Here is a 21,226-nt window from a genome sequence, read left to right on the forward strand (position 1 = left end):
TCTCAAGTGTCTTTTGGGTTTCTTAAATTAGTATTCTTTTTTCTACCTAAGAAAAGAGGTTGAATTATAAGGCTTCTCAGAGTCGGTGGGTCATACAACTAGAAATGATCCTGGTAAATGGATCTTCTCCTCGGTACCGAGTAGGAGTGTGGTGACACTTACGTTACAGTGAGTGTCTCCTTACACTGAGGAGCAGTGTTACAGTCTTACTGAAGGCTGTCCCTGGGTTGTAGAGACATTGTAGTCAGCAATCACACCTAGTGTGGAGCTGTTCTCAGGAATATTCAGCCAAGTTCTTGGGCAACAGAAACATTATTTTATCAACAAATCGAGTAAGGGAGGGTCTGGATATCTACAGCAGAGCAGCTGCACAAAGAATGTGCTCCAGTTTATTCCTAGAGAACTTAGGAATTTCAGACTCTTGAGCCTTACTTTCTTCACTCCTTCACTCTTTTTCCCTCTTTATCCTTCTATAATTTTGTTTGTTTTCCTGTAATAAAAGCTCTATAGGAATAGGAGAAAATACAGGCAACCAGAGACAATCCTGGTTGACACCCACTATAGCTTATTTTCCTGATCTTTCCTTCTAGCCTTTGCCTCATACTTCAGGTATAAACTTGGTATTTGGAATGGATTGCCTTCCTCCCTGCCCCCTAAGGTGTAAATGGGCATGAATCATGAGATTCTGCATCAGCATTCTTCCCAACTACTCAGTCCCTTGTAGTTATTCATTCCCCTTTATCTGGAGTTTCTAAGCATGGGACTAGGCAGGAATGGCTTCCTTCTCTTTCCTCTTCTCTGTACTTATGTCATTTAGGCAATATAAGATTCGTTCAGTTTAAAGTTGAATTGGTAAGTAGGGCTAAATTGTTCTAAGAAGAGAATCATCTTTGCATCCGTGTCAATCTCCTGGTTGAGTTGAAAAACAAGTACAGAAAGATTTTTGTGAATCAGAGATTACAGGGCAAATGTTCTTGTAGTGGAGCTTAAGAAATGGATTGAAGGTAATGGTTAAAACACACAGTTGCCATACCCTTAAAAGATTCCAGTTGTTTCTCTGTCACCAAGAAAGTAAGTTTACTTAAGAAGTTTTCTTCTGGATTATAAGTCTGAATTCTTGGTTTTTGGTTTGGGGCCTAGGGAGACTACGTGCACAAGTCTGTGTTCATCATTTTCTTCCAAGGCGATCAGCTGAAAAACAGAGTCAAGAAAATCTGTGAAGGGTAAGAGGAAGGTGCCTCCCCCTAGGGTGCCTTCAAGCCACCTAACTATTATTAAGCCCAGAGAACAGAGAAACACAAAGCCTGTTCGTCCACCTTGACACGGTGAATATATCTTTTAATAATGTTAAGGTTATTTTAAACAATGAGAAATGGCCTAAGTTTATTTTTTTAGACTGTCAAAATCACAATTTCCTTTTCTTAGAAAAAGTAGTTAGGACTCATGATTTATAAATTCTACATTGTTCTGGGACAGTGGGTCTTCATACCTAGCAGTGTACCATAGGCACTGTGCCCTTAAACTCTTCTGAAATTCTGCCCGTGAGATCTTTTTTCCATGCCATTTTTCTCCAGCAATGTATAATGTAATTTGTAGCACCATTTCTTTTTCTTTCTTTTTTTAATCTAAAGGAATTTAATAGCTACACAGAATGTTAAAACAGTTCAAATGTTGCTGCTCTATCTGTAGGCTCCTTCTCATAAATAATTATTATTAATTAGTGCATCAGTCTGAACGAATCCTGTTTGGGTCCTTCTAGTAAGTTAACATTACTTTCTGAGATTACTTAAATTGGCTACGTTAAGGAATTTCAGTGTTTCTCAGGCTGTTTCTGCACATTCCAGGTTCCGGGCCTCAATCTATCCCTGTCCTGAGACGCCACAGGAGAGGAAGGAGATGGCTTCTGGGGTTAATACCAGGATTGACGATCTCCAAATGGTACACAGAGGCCTGGAGGGAATTTGTTTTTTTGAAATACTACAGTAGAACACCATTCTTCTTCCTTGAAACACGAACAGTTAGTTTATTAGGCACCTGCAGCAGCCCAGGATACATTTCTTTTTTTTTTGCTATTTTTAATTCATTCCTTGAAACTTTTCCCCAGCTCCCATGGGGAATGACTTAAAAATGGCATGAATCATCTTCACATAAGACAGGGATGCTACGCATCTGAAATCGTTATTGCCTAGAGTATTCAGTCCCCCTCCTCATGAGTCTGAGATATTTTTATAGTAAAGTGTGCTTAGTTAGGAAAAAAAATCAAATAACATAGAAGTACACATCAAGTCAATTCTGCCTCACACGCACTGTCTCCAGAGCAGCCACTCTTAACAGCTTGGTGTGGATCCTTCTGGTCACCTTGAATCTGAACCACAGAGTCTAGCCAGTGAGTCCTGGTGTAACTCTTGTACCTAAGAAGACATTTCCCAAATCGCAATGTGTGTGGTTTGCACACACCATGGTTGTCACGGGGTTCTCAGTAGGGAGTCGTGATTTATGCACACATGGAAGGAAAAGGGTGCCCAGTGGGAGCTTTGTTCCCTATTGAAAGGATGTGATGATTGCCCCCTTGAAACGTTAATAAACATACTTAATCCCAAAGGCAGTTCTTTCCAGCAGTGGCAAATTGTCAGAGATGCGTTGTAACTCCCATTTCAGCATCGTTTCTCATCTTTCCCTCCAACCCCCTCTGTACGTGACACGCCGACTTGACCTGTTGCCAGCTCCTTTCAGATACACTTACCTGTTTAAGCAAAGGAAGAGTTTTTTTAGAACTGCTGGTGGGTGATAAGCCATGCTAGTACATTCTGGGTTCTAGGACTGTTCTACCACCTCCTTATGAGGTAGGCTTGTGGTAGATTTTGAAGAGCATGTGCAATAGTCGTTATAAATGACTAGAATCTGATTTTTAAAACACCAAACTGAAGTAAAATTTTAAAAGGGATTGAATACCAAGGGGTGAGATGTGTGGGCGTGGGCTGGTGGGGAAAGAGAAAAGCAAATAGAACATTGCTTGCAAGTTTATTTAGCATCTTTCCAGAAGTTTAAATAGTGATTGTGAAATTGTCAACAACCACGAAAGAAAGTAGCTTTGTTCCTTTATTCTCAAGTGATACAAGAGTTCCCCTAGCATGCCATGGCTTTTTTTAAAAAAAAAAAAACCTCTCATGGAAGTTACTTTCTACTGCCCAAGACAGTTTCTCAGGGAGCAGTGACGACTTTTTTCCCAAACTGACTTGAAAAGCTAGCTATGATGGAGACTTGAGCTAAAATGATTAATGTATAGTTTTTTCCTCTTCAAACAAATGTGATTTAAGGTAGATTCTCATGCACAAGTGTGAATGGTGGGGTGCTTGCCCAATCTTGGCTTAGCCCCTCTTCTGCTATAGAAGTCTTAACTATTTGGTGATAAACAAGGTAGTAGAATGTAAAGTGTTCCTGGCCCTTCCTCCCACTCTATTCTTGGCAATGTGATTCCTCCGAGGGAACTCTGTACTGGTTTCCAAAGGATCAGCCTTCTTGGGGGGAAAGGAAGCCTGACAGAAGAATCAGGCCTTATCTGCTCCATGCTGCCCGTGGTATGTGGAGGTGTAAATCCGCTCTAAAGGCCGTGTGTCTCGTCCTCCTGGCAGGCAGCCTCTCTTGGCAGAGGCAGATGCTGGCGTTCAGCAGCGCCTCTGTCCCCTGGTCCCTGAGGCTGGCTGATGTTCAGGGTGTGCTGCCGCTTGCTGTGCTTAAGTAGGGATTTGACAACTCGGTCAGCTCCTGGGCCTGTGATGCTGACTTCTTTGACTCTGAGTTACAGGCTCCACTTGGAAAGTCATTGCTCTTTAGTGAGCCAGATAAAAGCCAGTGACCTACATTGTTCTGCTGTGGATTTTGTGGTCAGATTAAATTTAGAGAGAAAAGCTAAAAACCACTTCCTCAGGTTTCTCTTCAGCTTGAAACTAAATGAATATGAATGTTAGTCATTGGAACTCTAATTTCTTATAATTTGGCCAAAAAAAAAGAGAAAATTCTAGCCAGAGGAAGAAAAAGCCCAGATCCCCACCTGCCCTTCTCAGAAAGCTGTGCCTCTTTGCCTTCATATCCTGAATTCTAAGACTGGTGTTAGAAGGATCCCTGTCTGCTCCTTTCTCTCCCAAAAGGTTCTGAATCAAACGGAGGATCACCGCCAGAGGGTTCTGCAGGCAGCTGCTAAGAACATCCGTGTCTGGTTCATCAAAGTGCGGAAGATGAAGGCCATTTACCACACTTTGAACCTGTGCAATATAGACGTGACCCAGAAGTGCCTGATTGCGGAGGTCTGGTGCCCTGTCACTGACCTTGACTCCATCCAGTTTGCGCTCAGAAGGGGCACGGTGAGTCCCCCACAGCTAGCAGTGCAGCCTACAGCTAGGAAGAGAGGATCCCATCCATAGTAACATGAACCAATTACATTTTTATGGCATTTTTAGTCTCAGAGTTCTTTAATATACTCATCTTGTATCCTGACAGTACATTTCGTATATGCTTATTTTTCAAATGTAGAAATTGCAGTTGAAAAGAAGATTAAATGATTTGGTCATATACCCATGATCCTTCAGGGTAGCTCAAAATCAGAACATCAATTTCCTGACCCACTCTCTCTGTCCGTTAGACTAGTTCCATAATATAACCCTCGCAGTTCCATTTAGTAGTTAATTAGAGCTACTGCCCTATCCAAAGCACTGATCTAGGAGCCAGGAGGTACAGAGATGTAAAAAATAGGCCTTCAGGTATCTATGACTTACTTGAAGAGGCTGATGTGCATACAACACAGTCTGTGCTAAGAGTAGTTTATGTGTGTGGAGGGAAGGAAGGCACTAGCTTTTCCAACTAGGATGATCAGAAAAAGCTTCAAGAAGGTGGCATTTACTCAGGGCTTTGAAGAATTGGTAAGATGTCAACTGGCAACAATGAGAAGAAAACAGTATGGACAAAGGCAGGAAGTACAGTGTGACCATGTGTGGTTGGGCCAGAACAGGAATGGTAATGGGTGAGCTGAAGAGCAGGAGGCAAACCTAGGTCAGGGAGACTGGAACCTAATTGTCAAGGGTTGTTTTTTTCTGTTTTGTTTTTTTAATTCATTTATTTATTTATTCATTTATTTTTTGGCTCTGTCGAGTCTTCGTTGCTGCGTGCGGGCTTTTCTCTAGTTGCGGCGAGCGGGGGCTACTCTTTGTTGCAGTGCACGGGCTTCTCATTGCAGTGGCTTCTCTTATTGCAGAGCATGGGCTCTAGGCACGTGGGCTTCAGTACTTGTGGCACACGGGCTCAGTAGTTGTGGCTCGCGGGCTCTAGAGCGCAGGCTCAGTAGTTGTGGCACACAGGCTTAGTTGCTCTGCGGCATGTGGGATCTTCCCGGACCAGGGCTCAAACCTGTGTCCTCTGCATTGGCAGGCGGATTCTTAACCACTGTGCCACCAGGGAAGTCCCATGAAGGGTTTTTAATGCCAGCTTAGTGGGTTTAAATTTTATCCCAGAGGGAGTGGAGAGACATTGGAAGTTATTTAGCAGTGAAAGGACATGATCAAAACGGTTTTAAAAGAGTAATCCAGGGACTTCCCTGGCGGTACAGTGGTTAGGACTCTGTGCTTCCACAGCAGGGGGCCCGGGTTTGCTTCCTGGTCAGGAAACTAAGATCCCATATCCCACATGCCTCGAGGCGTGGCCAAATAAATAGAATAAAATGAGTAATCCATTGATAGCATCTGGGTTGGATTGGGGAGTAGAGAGAGTCTACAAGTAGGGGTTCAGTTAGGAGGTAATTGTAAACACAGAGCAGTAAGTGATAATGACCCCTGCAGTAAAAAGCAAATAATGATGAATTTGTGAGACACTCTGAAGGAGGTATCAATTGGTATATTTGGTATTTTGCAATGTGCAGGAGAAGTACAAGGAGAAAAAATTAAAAATGTTTCTGAGGCATCAAAGCTGGGTGGCTGGTAGAATAATAGTTTCATTGATGGAAGTAAAAGTTCAGCAAGAGAAACTTATTGATCTGAGAAAGATGATAAGTTCAGTTTCAGTCACATTGAGGGGTTGGACAGAAATCCACATGGAAATCTCAAGCAGAAAATGGGATAGGCTCTCAAAAGAAAGGGCAACATGAAAGAGACGGGTTGCATGAGGTTGGAAGGGTGTGAGACCTCCAAGAGAGAAAATAAGGAGCCAATAGTAGAACGTTGGGGGCCCTGCAGTGTTACAGGCAGGGGAGGAAGAGCCAGCAAAGAGACAGGAAAGGCATGGTTGGTAAGCAGAAGAGGTAGCTCTCCAGCGTCAGGGGCTTGCATGTAAGAGAAAAGACCTTTGGATCCGGTGATGAGCCAGCCACTTTGGCCAAGTGTGTTCTGCTAGACTACAAGGATTAGGGAGTTAAGAGTAGGTGGCGAAGGAAGAAGGTCAGAGAATAACTTTGCTTTCTCCATAAAAGGAGAAGAGAACAATGACACTTGTAGACAGGCAGATAAGGATGTCTCCAGAGGAGGTACCACATTTTCTTTGGTTACATATTTTAGAATTATTTTTTTTTCATGGTGAGGATAGTTTTCCTGAGACTTCATTTAAATCTTTCATTGTAAATTTTATAGCTAGTTCCAGTTTCCCCAAAGACCGGAAAGCTTGAGATATAATTTACATAAAAGAAAATACACATATTTTATGTGTACTGTTCGATGAGTTTTGATAAATATATATGCCTGTGTAACCCCCATCACAATTAGGAGGGTGACCTGATTCTGAAATATGTGCTTTATGTTTCCCAGGAACACAGTGGCTCCACCGTGCCCTCCATCCTGAACAGGATGCAGACAAACCAGACTCCCCCAACCTATAACAAAACCAACAAGTTCACATGTGGCTTTCAGAACATAGTGGATGCTTATGGAATTGGAACTTACCGAGAGATAAATCCAGGTAAAAAAGCTTGAATCTTTTCCCTCTTAGAGGTTTTATTCTTTGTTTTTCTCTCAGTGCCTCACTCTGAATGCAATTGAACACAATTGGCTTAAAACTAAAGATGTTGTCAAGGCCTCAGCTGTTGTGTATTTCCTGTGAGGAGGTGCCTGTGTGGATGCAGGGAGTGAGGTTTATCGCTGGGTGGCACCCCTTTGGGAGGTGCTCTTATAGGAGTTTTGTAGGAATGAGCTCCATGGATTGGATCCCTCTCTGCCCTCGCGGCTGTACAGCGCCTGGCTTTCTCTCGCACACCATTTGCTGGGACTGCTTTAACCAAAAGTTTTCTCCAAGGTAATTGATATTTTAAAATAGCTTCCCTGTTCCAGGTTAGACAGAGAAAATATAGCAATTGTTGACCATTTTAGGCACAAGGCAGATTTCTCCTCTGTTCAGAGAGTTAATGATTAAATCCAGAGTCTGAGAGTTCATTTTCAGTGGGAGCCTTCTGCAGGACCTGCTTTACTCCAGGTTCTGGGCTTTCTCCCACTCACCCAGTGGCTTTTTTCAGCTGGTTACTATACAAGGGAGGAAAGCTGGCCTGCCCCAGGCGCAGTGTCCCAGGGGTGAGAGAAAGGAATCAAAGAACAAACCACACTGGTGCACACTAGAGACAAAACTTTGATTTCTCGTGAGGTTCTTTGTTGAAAATGCGGGCAGTAGCTGGGATGCCACCAGAGCTGCTTTGTGAGGCTGTGCAGATCCTGCCGTGAAAGTTACCCCTGCGAGTCCCTCTGACCAACAGCTTGGGAATAAGTCACCTTATATTGATCTTAGATGATGGAGAGGGATGTGATATGCTCGGAATTGCTGCGGTTTTCTGTACTTGGTCTTTTTCCTTCTTTGGTTTCTTTATAGCTCCATATACCATCATCACTTTCCCTTTCCTATTTGCTGTGATGTTTGGGGACTTTGGCCACGGCATTTTGATGACCCTTTTTGCTGTATGGATGGTGTTAAGGGAGAGCCGGATCCTCTCCCAGAAGAATGAGAATGAGGTAATGTTTTGTTTGTTTTTGATAGAAACTCAGAAACATAAGGTAATTTTATTATTTTCTTGACATATTTCTAATATTTTTCTCATATAATCTTTGGCTGCTTACTATCATTGTCTCTTCATAGGGCAACACATTTTTAATAATTTTGTACAGACAGAAGGATAATTCAGTCTTTCCTCTAGCATGACTGATGGAAGTGTATTTATTATATTTTTATTTTTTTATTTATTGAGATATAGTTGATTTGCAATATTATATTAGTTTCAGGTGTACAAATAGTGATTCAAAACCTTTATAGATTATACTCCACTTATAATTATTATAAAATATTGGCTCTATTCCCTGTGCTGTACAATATATCCTTGTAGCTTATTTATTTTATACATAATAGTTTATACCTCTTAATCCCCTACCTCTATCGTGTCCCTCCCCACTTACCTCTCCCCACTGGTGACCACTAGTTAATTCAAGAACGAGGTAATGTTTAAGTTACATCTGTGTCGGTCTGAAACTTTATAATTTCTCAAGCATTCATTATGAAAATTATCTGGAAATCTTTGATCCATGAATTTATAGAGAAGTTATAGAGACTATTTAGAGAATAGAGAAGTTATTTTCATTTTAACACTAAAGAGGTCACGTGCTGTGAAAGTAAATTTCTTGTTAGCGTTGTATTTTGGTCTTTACTTCAAGCTCTCTGACCCAGAATGGGGTAAGAGTGGTGTGAGAGGAAGGGTCTAGTACATTATAAATAACACTGTCACGACATTAGCTGCAGCTAATGAGTACATTTCATTGACCTCTTTCTCCTGGCTCCCAGATGTTTAGCACTGTGTTCAGCGGACGGTACATTATTCTGCTCATGGGTGTGTTCTCCATCTACACGGGCCTCATCTACAATGATTGCTTTTCCAAGTCTCTTAATATCTTCGGGTCATCCTGGAGTGTGCGGCCAATGTTTACTTTATACAATTGGACGTAAGTTGCAAAGAAGCTGAAAGTCAAAGCTTATTCCTTTCGTGTTCAGCTCTGGTTTTCCAGACAAGTGGTAAACTAACACTTCTTTAGGAAGTGGTTGACACTGTCTCTATTCCAAAAGAATGTAGTGTCTCCTCTTATTTATGCTGCAGCCTGGGAAGTGCTTTGTGATTTGTTCAGCATTGTTAAGGAACATTGATTCTTTTTGTAAGTTAAAAGCGGGTTCCCCAATTTCTCTATCTGGTCTTGTATGTGTGTTTAATTTTTCTTTTTGTTATTTCTGATCCCTTCTCACTCTCTGATGCTAATCCCTCCTCTTCTACTGAAGAGACAAAATAGCTATAGTATCAAAGGTTTCTTTGGGGATCAGTTTTTGGACCCCAGTAATTTCCCTCTCTTGAATAAAAAATAAATGCAGCTTTTCTCCTAACATGGTAGGGAAGAGACGGTTCGGGGAAACCCTGTCCTCCAGCTGAACCCAGCTGTCCATGGAGTTTTCGGTGGACCATATCCTTTTGGCATCGATCCAGTAAGAGCACTTCTTTTCTATATGTCTGACACCAAATGTTTTAACTGAAACCCAGAAGTGAGAGAATGAAAATGAAGATAAATAGTTATTGGGTTTTAGTTAACATATTTTTAGAAAATTCAGTGTATCTGTCCAGAGCACTTTAAAGCTGCAAGAGATCCAGATGCCTTGGGGAGCCAAGGAATTTTTCCTGTACTCCTTATTTTAGAGGTGGCTAATAATACTGACTCTGGGAAGATTGATTTTCAAGACTCCTTCCCAGTTTATTTTTGTTTAACTTAGTTTGGTTTTTATTTTTAGCAGATGTTTTAACAAAGAAAAATAGCTCTTTTCTATGGATTTTAGATTTCCATTCTTATCTTTACATACTTAGACAAAAACTTATCCCAGAATTTTATTTTTTTTCAAATACTTGGCAAGTAAAGTGTGATCAAGTCTTTTGTGTTATGTGCTTAAACAGGGGAGGCGGGGGCAGGGGAGTGTGTGGAATTTAAGCCTAAACGTTAGATTGTAAGGATTACAAAATTCCAGAGGAAAAGCAGATCATTATGGACCAGAAAGATTAAGTTTCTTGTAAAAAATGGGAATTAATCTGGCCTTTGAAAAATATTTCAGATTGTTATAGGTGAAGAGAAGTGTGTGCAAAAGCATAGACGTAGGGAGATAACAAAGTTAATTATTTTAATTGTTATAGAAATTAATGGTGCTGAAATGCTTACTATAGCTCAGAGACTGTACTGAGCCCTCAGCATGTCAGATTTATGCCCAAACAATTCTATCAGGTAGGTACTGCCATCTATTATACAGATAAGGAAACTAAGGCATGGAGATATTTAATAAGATTTCATATGTGCATTTAACAGATGTTTACTGAATCCCTATTGTCTGCAAGGCATAGTGCCTGCTGGGGGAAACGCGTAATTCTAACACACAGCTCCTGCCCTCAAGTAACTTGGAATCTAATAATAATATTATCTCACATTTAGGTAGTGTTCTGTAGTTACAGAGTTTTTTTTTTCAGACATCTCATTTGGTGCTTACAGGGTAGATACTGAGTTTAAAGTGCCTGTGGGACACCCGGGTATAAAAGTCCATCAGGCAGTTGGAGTTGCAAGAGTGGGGCTGCAGAGAGAACCAGCCACAAGTTGTCAGGTTAGAGGTCACCGAGGATGAGCTCTTCATGAGGAGGCCAGTTCAGAAAAAAAGATGCTGGGCTAGATGGTGGAAGATCTGGCTTATCAGGGTACAGAGTTTGCACTTTATCGTAGAGATGACAGTAGGGGTTCTGGGAGGTTTTAGCACAGGGAATGACTGCCTCGGAGTCACGATTTAGGAAACATAATCTGATGGCCAAGTGGAGGCAGAACTGTCAGGAAAATTTTACAGGCATCCAAGCCTTAGGTGACAAAGCATAAGGCAGTTAATGTTTAAAAATAGATGGAAGGACAGCACCACTGGGTTTCAGTCAGCAAAATACAGATTGTGGGAGCATCTACAAGATAAACGTCCCAATTTCTTCAACAAATCTTTTGTAATGAATAAAAAAGGAGAGCTGGAGGGAGAACCTATAGAGACTTAAAAGCTTTATCAAGCAATCATTGTTATAGACCTTGTCTGGACCCCACTTTGAATAAATGAATTATTTTAAAAAATATGGATACAATTGGGAAAATTTGAATACTAATGATTCCAGGGTATTACAGAAACATCGTTAATGCTTTGGGGTATGATAACAGTATTGTGGTCATGTTTTAAAAATGAGTTCTTACCTTTTAGAGATCCATACTGAAATATTTACAGGTAAAATGACATAGTATCTGGACTTTGCCTCAAAATAATATGGAGGTGGGGAGTGGGTTGGGTATATGATGAACACGATTGACAAGGAGTCAGTAAATAATCGTTGAAGCTGGGCCATAGGCACATGGGAGTTTGTTATGTTATTCTCTCTGCTTATGTATATGTTTAGCATTTTCCGTAATTAAAAAAAAAACAACTATTTTTTAGAATAGGTGAATATTTGAGAACTCTTTGTAATGCCTTTTTGTTTTCTTGGGTTGTGACAGATTTGGAACATTGCTACCAATAAACTGACCTTCCTCAACTCCTTTAAGATGAAGATGTCTGTTATCCTTGGTATCATCCACATGATGTTTGGAGTCAGCCTGAGCCTTTTCAACCATACGTGAGTCACTCTGTTTCATCATAAGAATGCACTTAGTTCAGACAGTGCTTTTGCCTAAAGAAATCATAACACCTCTAAGGAGGGATTAATAACTCAGAACACTGTTCTATGTTAAAGAAATGCTTTTATAAAAATCTCATTTGTTTGAATGAAGCTTGCTTAATATTAGTTCCTTAACGATGTACAGTCATACTCAAGATCTTTTAAAAAGCCTTGTGTAATTTTCATCAAAACGAGAGTTATGTTCTTTTCCCTTGATGTGTAACTCACATAAACTTATGAACTGTGGTCTCAGAATGTACTAGATTTTCCTATCTCTTCCTCATGAGAGATTGGTAGGGGTGGTATTGGAGCTGTTCACGGTCCAAAAGTTTGGTAGTCATAGTTAATCCTGCTTGTTTCTGTTGCCTCCAGTTCTTCTGGCTTTTGCTTCTTCAAATGATATACATAGAGTTGAGGGAGCATTAGGTAGAAAATCTAGTATACTTGGTATAGGGGTGACCCTGGGTCTGTTCACCTTTAACATTTTTTTCTCTCTTACTTTTTAGCTATTTCAAGAAGCCACTGAATATCTACTTTGGATTTATTCCGGAAATAATCTTCATGACCTCTTTGTTTGGCTACTTGGTTATCCTTATTTTTTACAAGTGGACAGCCTATGATGCTCACACATCTGAGAAAGCACCAAGTCTTCTGATCCATTTCATAAACATGTTCCTCTTTTCCTATGGGGACTCTGGTAATTCGATGCTGTATTCTGGACAGGTGCGTCAACCCAGAGGTAGACTGTCTTAGGTGGTTTTCCTAGGTCAGGAAGCCAGATGTTTCTGTGACCCTGAAAAAGCCTTAGGGACTTCCCTGGTGGTCCAGTGGTTAAGACTGCCTTCCAGCGCAGGGGGGTTGTGGGTTCGATGCCTGGTCGGGGAGCTAAGATCTCACATGCCTCACGGCCAAAAAACCAAAACATAAAACAGAAGCAATATTGTAACAAATTCAATAAAGACTTTAAAAATTGTCCACATCAAAAAAAAAAAAAAAAAAAAAGCCTTAAAAAAAATCCCCATCAGCCCACACATCCAAATCTAAATTCAGCCCATCCTCCTCCTTTGGGAGGGTGAACTGTAACTTCTGTATGCAGAAAGGGTAGAATTTATAACTCTCATCCTATGGGACAGTCCTGGGCTTTGCCACAACATCTGCTAATTATTTTGAGGTTATTTATTCATAAATCGGCAGGAAAGTACTATTTTAGAGGGAATTTGTGCCGGAGGTGGAAACTGCACATTTGATTAATGTGATGTGCCTTGTCCTTCTTACTTTGCAGAAAGGAATTCAGTGTTTCCTGGTAGTGCTTGCGCTGCTGTGTGTCCCTTGGATGCTGCTGTTTAAACCACTGGTCCTTCGCCATCAATATTTGAGGAGGAAGCATTTGGTGGGTGTATTTCTATGGCTGAAAGTTTACTAGACTTTTTTTTAAGATCAAGGCAATTCCTCATTGGATATAATGAGTTGTGCATAACCTATATTCTCTTAAAATGCATTTGTGTTGTATCCCAGCATGAACACTAGACCTGCTGAAATGAAAAAAACCAAAACCAAGCATGTAATTGCTGCTCAGACATCCAGATTCAGCTTTGAGTAGCCCAGGCAGTGAGAACAAGTCATAAGTTTTTACCTCCTGTTCACGCTTTGCTCATGTGCTCAGCAAAATCCAGGTCTGGGCCTGTCTCGATGCAGCATCAGCCAAAGCAAGGCTGCAAGAGCTGCAGACAGGTGAACCCACTCATGTGGTTTGCCTGGGCAACCACAGGGCTGACACTGATATATTTTCTTTTAAAATGAGACCGTGATACTTTCACCAACCAAAACATCCGGGGCGGGGAAAGATGTGGTTTAAAGCACATTGACTTTTTTTATTTTTAGAAAACAGCATACATACTTGTGTTTGCTTAATGTATGTATGTGTGCACCTGAATTACACACACATACACACACACACACTTAAGATGCCAGATGTCCATTTCTGGCTATGCGATAATGCTTACTTATTATATTGCCTGGTAAAGACCAAAAGATCGTGTTGCATGACTTATGCAGCTGTTAGATTGTTACTCCTGTTGGAGAGCAGCTGAGTTACAAGACCTGCCTTCTCCCTTTTCTGACCATCTTCATCCTTCCATGTGCCCTCATTCGTCTCCCCTTTCACTCCCTCCCTCCTTTGTTTCCTTCTCCCTTCCTCTTTTCTTCCATTCACTACCAGGAAGGGGCAACCTGTGGAGGCCCCAGTCTGCCCAACCCCAAGCCAACAGGGACTAGAGGCAGCAGCGGCTGCAACAGTGAGTGAATTAAAACCAACAAACCATCACGTTTTGTTTAAAGAGGTGGCAAACAGTGCAGCAGAATTCTTTTTAATTATATCGAGAGCATGGGACATGTGTGCTCTTGGGAAGTATGTCCTTGTTACTCATTGAGAGGATGACAGAGAAGATTTCCACCTCTTAGGAATAGATTCTGATATCATCTTTACCATTGGTCCACTAAGTTTCCATTCAGTATGTAAGTACAGTCCTGTCTATGGAAGCAGGGCGGTTGTTGTACCCTCTCCAAGCCCCATCATCATAATCCAAGAGGGCAGCTCTTAGACTCATCCACTTTCATGTCTGTATTTTGTGACCATGTATTGGATGGGTTTTTTTAGCATGGAGTGAGAACATCTCTGTGATTCTTGAATTGATTTCCCTGCACTTTAAAGTTCTGCTTCAGAGTGATGCTTGGACATTTGGTCCATTTTAGCTATAACTTACTCTCTTTCCAGTGGAAGATTATATGTGTCTACTTTTTTGTGAGAGACTCAGAAGCCCTCATGTCCTCAGCTGTTCATTGAGACCTCCACCCTGCCATGTGTCTCGTGTGTACTCTGCATCTGGTGTAATAACCAAAGTCATCTTCTGTTTTGATCTTTCCTTCTTTCAGTACTAACTCGTGATTCGGTAACAGCACTTTGAATGTTAAGCATTTCAATATTTGTCCTTAAAACATCTCTTGACCAAAATCTTATAATGCACTAATATCAAATTAGCCCAATCTATTCTAGGTAATGAATCTATAATATTTTTTAAATCTCACCAGTAGTGATTACTCATATACTGTTGTGTTCTAGTAGCATCATACTCCTTTAGATAAAGGAAATATTTAGATGATGACTGTTTCCTTCATTAGGTGTTCCTGATCATTTTAACTCAGAAAATTGCTATAATTATCCTTCTAGGACTAGTCTAAAAAGGCTGATATTTTGGATCAGAAGATACTTAAATGTTGCTGCTTAAAATTATTTTCAAATGGGGACTTACTCTCTTCTTTCTAATGAGAGGAAAAAAAAACCCTTAAAGCACACACTGTCCACATATTGGCGTTCTTTCCATGTGCTCTTCTTTCTGCTAGTCTTAGTTTATTTAAGATGTGATTCTGCTGCATCAGTCTTGATACTTTTAAGTCTGGCATCCTCTTTTATGATAATATCCAAGTTAAAAGTCCCTGGTCTGGAAACCTGCACATTCAGAGGGACTTCTTGGCGCACTGGTTCTTTAGCGGCCAAACATCTGTTTCTGGAGGGCAGCCCGAAGGCTTCTGGATGATCATTCTACCACGGGGGTCCTAGATTCCTGACCCCAAGGGCTGAGGACATGAACACTGATCTGTTTTTGTTCTGTTCTCTGTCCTCTTGGTTTTGTTCTGTTCTCTGTCCTCTTGGTTGTCTGTAAGCAGTGTATCACAATTTGATATTTTCTTTTCTTCTTTCTGCTGCTGTGTGTCTCATCCCCCTTCCTGTAACTCACATCCCCTCTGTTCTGAAGGGACACTTATTCGTGTCTGGCTGGGAGGTTTAACCTGTCTGCCCCTCACTTCATCTGCTGATTGGGGGAAGCTTCAGAAATGGCTTTCTGCTTTAGGCCTTAAAGCCTAAAGCCTGCCTCCTCGACCCTGGGATCCATCCCAAGATACTCTGGAGTCCTCTCCTGTCACCAGTGTGGTGCAGAAAGTGCTGCAGAAAGTGCACCTGTGTTGCACCTTTAGTTCACCTTTTGTGGGTTGTCTGGTGTAATATTTGCATGACCTGGGGGTGCCAGGCGCTTCAGTGGCTCCCAGATCTGCCTACACAGCAGAATCACCTGGTGAACTTTAAATTTGTTTCTTAGGGCATTAAGACAGAACAGACAAATGGAGGAGAACATAAAGATTGCCTGTAATGCCATGATCCAGACAACCCCCTACTGACATTAAAAACTAAAATCAAAGCAATAGGTGCACTTGTTAGAGATGCAAATAGTACTGACTGAAACCCTCCACATCCCCAGCCCTTCTCCCCCACCTTCTCCTCCGGGGTATTGTTAACAGGTGGGGAAGTTTGCCTTAGAATTTTTTTCTGCAGATATCAGCATATATCTATCATCTATCGATAGAAATATGTATATGTGTATGTACATATATATTTAAAACACAAATTAGCAGTTGTGTTTTAAATTGTAGCACTCTGCTGCCCCTTGATTAGGTTTTTTAAAATTTAGTGTCCTTAGAGATTGTTTCGTAGTGATAGTCTTATAGTTGCCTAGCATTCCATAGAACATTCTGTTGGATGTGCTTAAATCATGTAATCATTCTCTTGTTGATGGCTCTGTTGGTTGTTCCCAGTTCTTTGCTATTCCAAATAACACAGGGAACGTCCTTGTCCTTGTATCTTGATAAAACTTCCCAGGCACAGATGTTCCCAGCAGTGGACTTGCTGTCTCAAAAGGTGCAGGCATTTTTTTGTGCGTGCCTTTTCTTCTTTTTTTTTTCACTTGTCATCATTTAATGAATCTCCCACCATGTGGCTTCAAGCTACCAGGACACAAGCCCCACCCACACCCTTAATCTTCTCCTCAGCTCTTCTGCTGAAGAATTTGGCCTTCAGGATGACAGCCTGCTTTAGGAGCTTTCCCTCCCCCAGAACTTTGTAGTAACGCGATCGCACCGCATCAGTGATAGGAGCAGCTCCAGTCTTGCTCTTGGCGGCATTTACCCGTGTCTGCTCACTGACCAAGGTCCACAGTTTATCAAGGTTGACGCTTGGGCAGAAGCTCTGGTCCCTCTTTAAATGGTAATGCCTCATACCAACTTTCCCAAAGTATCCTGGGTGATATTTGTCGAAGTTGATCCTGTGGTGATGCATGCCACCAGCATTACCGCGGCCTCCCGGGTGCTTCCGGTGTTTGCCGATGCGGCCGTGGCTGTGGCTCACGTGGCCCCTAAGTTTCCGGGTCTTCCTTATTCTGGATGGCATGTCGGCGGCCGAGACCAAAGAGCTGTGCATGCCTTTTCCATTTTGATAGACACTCGAAATGATCATACAGTTTGTACTTGGGGAAATATTTTTTTAAATACAGATTTTCTAGGCCCCATCCCAGACCTACTAAATTTACAATTTCTGGGCGTGGTATCCGAGAATCTCTGCTTAATGAAATGCAAGTTTCAAGGTGATTCTGATGCAACTGGTTCTCTGACCACTGCTAGAAGAAGAGAGAGAATCTGCCCAAACCCTGAGGGTTGATGGTCGTATGCTGTGGTCATAGATGCACGCCAGAGGTGAAGCTGCGAGGAGGGACCTTGGGGCAGTTGACCGAAGCTGCGTGCACATTCTTTGTGCTGCTGCTCAGAGGCCATTTTGCAGGAGAGCAGTCTTTTAACTCTTGCCTTGTTTGACTCCCCTGACAGAAACCACATGAAGTGGGTCTTGGAGCTGTTTCTTCAGCTCCTTTTCACTCTGTGGCAGGTTAGCACTAAGTGGTATCTGTCAGACTTAACCCCAGTTCTGCCTGGTTTTCGTACCCAAAAAGTCCTTTTGCCTCAGCAAACCCAAACTTTTCCAAATCAGGTTGACTTAGAAATCCTGGTCCTAGGGACCCTGCTGAAAACTGCCTGGGGAGTGAGAAGCAGCAAGCAGCCAGTCGGCCTCCGCCCACCTGCCTGTGGAAGAGCTGTGTTGACACTCCAGAATCCTCCATTGAAGGATAGGGTCAGGGTTGTTTTGGTTTGGTTTGGTTTGGTTTTAAGTCAGTATTCTCTAGCTACAAGCTAACGTACATTAAGCTTTTTTTTTTCTTCTGTGACCTGGGAAGTCCTTTGTTCCTGGGCAGAGACCCGGTGCGTTTCAGGGAGAGGTTGCTGGAGCTCTCGGGCTCCTGTTGAAACCTTAACAGATTCAGTTGCAGTCACCATGTCATTTGGCTCTCCTTCCTCTTAGAAAGTCTAATCTTTAGTTCCAGAAAAACTTAGGCCATTGAACTCTTTACACATAGAGCTGCGCTTGTCAGGAGACTTTGTTCGTATTAAGCTTTTCACGCAAGCAGGACTCTCATTCGGCATTGGCCGAGGCAAGGTTGGTGTCTCTTGGTGCAGCAGGAACTGCCTGTTGCCTCTGATCAGGATGAGGTGCTAAATGTAATTCGGGCTGGGCCTGGGCGGTGGTAGTTGGGATGGGAACAATGGCTTGGTTTTACTTAGCTGTTCGATCAGTGGGTTTTGTTTTTGTTGTTAGAATATATGCTTTTCTGAGGTTTGTATGTACTAACCATCGCCCTTCCCCACGTCACAGAATGTCACATTAAAGCCCAGGCAAATTCTACTCTTTCTGTTCATCTGTGTAGGGAACTCTCAACTTTGGTGGGATCAGGGTGGGCAACGGACCGACAGAGGAGGATGCTGAGATTATTCAGCATGACCAGCTCTCCACCCATTCAGAGGACGCAGAGGAGGTAAGATCAGTGGTGCGGGCTTCCTCTCCTCCCACCTCGGGTCAGCCCTAGTCTTGTGTCCCTAAGTGGCCTCACTCCTCCGCTCCTTGAAACAATGAAAAGACTAATACTGAGGATCGGCTTGCCTTCTGGACCTCTTAGGGCGCTACAGCTTTTTCCAGTGGCCCCTGCTCTGAATGCCAGGTGTTGCCTGCAGAGCCCGCAGCAGTTGTGTTCTGTTGTCCGGCTTCCTGAGTTCCAAGCGGCCCATAGTACCCTGCACGCAGATCTCAGTTATTGACTGCTCCCCTCGGGGCCGAGGCAGAGCCAGCCCCAGCGCCCCAGCTCTTACTGCCAGAAACCCAGGCCACTCACGGCGGCTCCTTCATCCCTTGCCCCTCCCCAGAATGGTTCCCGTTGGAACTTTAATCAGTGGGACTTTTGAATTCCTGTTCCACTAATGTGCTCTTGTTGCAGACATTTTATTGAGCCTTTTAAAAATGTGACTTGCCTACTTTTTAGCCAAGTTTAGTCTAGTTTAGCCAAGCTAGACTTTTCCTTAAACCACCATTGGATTTTTTAAAATCCAATCTCCTTGCCTGACCGTTCGTACCACAAAGCCTCTGAGCTGAACTTTTGAACCTCATCTATTCAGTATATTCTTTTTAAAATAAATAGAAAAGGAGTTGAGGACCCAGGGGACTGGACTTTGCAGTCTGACTGACCGCGTCTGCTATGTGTATGACTTTAAAAAAAAAATTGCAAGGCTTGAGATGCCTTTTAAAAATTAAGTACCAACACTCTTGGTCCTGCTGACTTGGCTCTCCGTTTGTGCTGAGGAGGCTTGCCTCCAATGTCAGACCATTTAACATTCACAGTCCCCACGCCCCCGCCCCCAAGAAGCAATCAGTAGCCTTGTGCTCATGACTTGTGACCTTGTGTGTGGCATGGCTTCCCACTAAGTGTAAATTTGTGTTTTCAAGCCTACCGAGGATGAAGTGGTAAGAAACAAGCTGGCTTTAGCTTCATGTTTATCTGGGGCTTCTCTTCCCGTCCTTGTGATCACTCTGCTGTCCCTGCTGCATCCTGGGGCCACACATGACACCCATGTATTCTGCATCTCACTGGCCATTTCTAACCAGTTTGTGAACCCGTGTTCTGAAAAAGCTCATCTCCATTAACTGCATCTCACGTCAGTCACCTCTGTCTTTGTTTCATTGACTTTGCTGATCTAATACCTTGAGAATGGCTTTAAAGGAGCTACAAGTAATGTCTGCACTGGCATTCTTGAAGTGACTCCCCTTGGGAGTTAAATCCCATTGGCCCCTGCCTTCCTCTCCTGTGTTGTTATGTATGGTCGCTCTGCCCCGGGAATAACTGTTTCCTCCCTGCTCCTCTGAGTGCTTATGGGAAAGCTCGCCCTTCCTCCCTGTCTGAGATGCAGCCAACCTCTTCCTGCTGCCCTCATCGGCTTGATGATGCTTGGAGTGAGAATGCTGGACGTTCGCTTGGGGTCAGCTTTACCTCCACGTGACCCAGTTGGGAGGTAGACAGTTTTCAAAAGGAGGCTTTGCCTCTCAGATGCATCCCAGAAAAAACAATCCATCTGTGTGAAAGGAGTTCATGTTGTACCAGTCACACATAGAGGACAACAGAGAGTAGAAAGAAAGTTGGCTAAATATTCTGGCCACAGCCAGAGTAGAAGGCCTCTAGCTCAGCAGTAGTTCATTTAGCAATATACAAGTTTTGAATTGGGTTTTTAAAATAGGCCTTGCTGCACTGTTTGCATCTTCCCCCCAAATTTCTCTCTAAAATACCCAGACCTGTGAACCTTTCCCTTTCCTGGCTTTCCTGGTCCTCTCTAAGGGGGCAGTGGGATGGGAATGGGAAAAACCTTTGCTGTTCTGTGTGAAAGCAGACAGTTGTCCATCTTCCAGAAGGCCGGAGAGGCTCCTTTGCTGGCATCTGGGAGCTTCTGCGTTCCTCTGGACCACTCATCTGTGCAGAGCCACAGGCTGAGCCGCCTGGAAGGTCCCTGTCAGCACAGTCCTCACGTGTAGCCACGTCCCAGGGGAGTTGACATGCAAACAAGATGGACTGGAATTCAGCCTCCCCAGTCTCTGGCCCCCCAGCTCCATCAGAGGTTCAGTTTCCCACAGCGTCCTAAGTAGTGAGGACATTTTATCATCGTTAGGTACATACACAGTCTAGTTCTCTACAGCCAGGTTTAGATAGCTGTCTCAGTTACCTAAATACGTCACAGGTGGAAGCAGCAGTCCCTCTCCCTGGGGCATCAACAGTCCAGCTGCAAACCAGAGCCAGGCTCGTCAATTGTCTGGGAAATTTTTGAAGGCCGTAACCACTCAGCAGGGGTCAGTGGGACCTCTCCCCACTGTGTCATCTCTCTAGGTACATTCATCCAACCCATCCATTCATTCACCATCCATGTGCCAAGCACTCTGTTTAGAGCTGCAGGAACTGAGAGAAGAAAAACAAGTCCTTGCCTTCAAGGAACTCCCAAATTTAGGACACAGTCTGTGATCAAGGTGTGCCCAGGATGCTGTGGGAGCACAGGAAGAGGGCACCTGACAAACACTGGGGTGGGGGTAGGGAAGAGGAGGCCTGGAAAGGGCTCCCTAAGGAGATGATTGCTGAGGTTAGCTTGGTCAAGCCGGCGTCTCTGGAGGGAGAGAGGGAGGGAATGCGGATGCATCAGTATGTATAGTTACCATAAAGACACAGAGGCTGCGTCATCAAGATGCATTTTGGGGATAAACAAGTATTCAGCTTG

At 43.0% G+C, this 21,226-nt stretch overlaps 2 protein-coding genes across 5 annotated transcripts in view; one reads left to right on the forward strand and one right to left on the reverse strand.

The window, feature by feature from the left end:
- The window catches only part of ATP6V0A1 (ATPase H+ transporting V0 subunit a1), a 54,330-nt gene that overhangs the window by 22,781 nt on the left and 10,323 nt on the right, over nucleotides 1–21,226 (forward strand). For 2 of the 4 annotated variants that reach the window (XM_067715147.1, XM_067715149.1), the window contains exons 8-19: nucleotides 1,141–1,223; nucleotides 1,845–1,938; nucleotides 4,149–4,361; nucleotides 6,786–6,936; nucleotides 7,834–7,973; nucleotides 8,794–8,951; nucleotides 9,390–9,480; nucleotides 11,547–11,665; nucleotides 12,214–12,430; nucleotides 12,990–13,097; nucleotides 18,349–18,456; nucleotides 19,419–19,436. In XM_067715147.1, the coding sequence (XP_067571248.1) occupies nucleotides 1,141–1,223; nucleotides 1,845–1,938; nucleotides 4,149–4,361; nucleotides 6,786–6,936; nucleotides 7,834–7,973; nucleotides 8,794–8,951; nucleotides 9,390–9,480; nucleotides 11,547–11,665; nucleotides 12,214–12,430; nucleotides 12,990–13,097; nucleotides 18,349–18,456; nucleotides 19,419–19,436 (1,500 nt within the window). The remainder of the gene's footprint in view (nucleotides 1–1,140; nucleotides 1,224–1,844; nucleotides 1,939–4,148; nucleotides 4,362–6,785; nucleotides 6,937–7,833; nucleotides 7,974–8,793; nucleotides 8,952–9,389; nucleotides 9,481–11,546; nucleotides 11,666–12,213; nucleotides 12,431–12,989; nucleotides 13,098–18,348; nucleotides 18,457–19,418; nucleotides 19,437–21,226) is intronic. The other 2 variants (XM_067715148.1, XM_067715150.1) reach the window with 1 other exon arrangement.
- On the reverse strand, nucleotides 16,483–17,020 carry LOC137212137 (large ribosomal subunit protein uL15-like). The gene has a single exon (XM_067715151.1). It carries the CDS (start codon nucleotides 17,013–17,015, stop codon nucleotides 16,539–16,541), a length of 477 nt encoding a protein of 158 aa, XP_067571252.1. The 5' UTR covers nucleotides 17,016–17,020; the 3' UTR covers nucleotides 16,483–16,538.

The sequence above is a fragment of the Pseudorca crassidens genome, chromosome 19 (assembly GCF_039906515.1).
Source record: "Pseudorca crassidens isolate mPseCra1 chromosome 19, mPseCra1.hap1, whole genome shotgun sequence".
Taxonomy (NCBI): Eukaryota; Metazoa; Chordata; class Mammalia; order Artiodactyla; family Delphinidae; genus Pseudorca; species Pseudorca crassidens.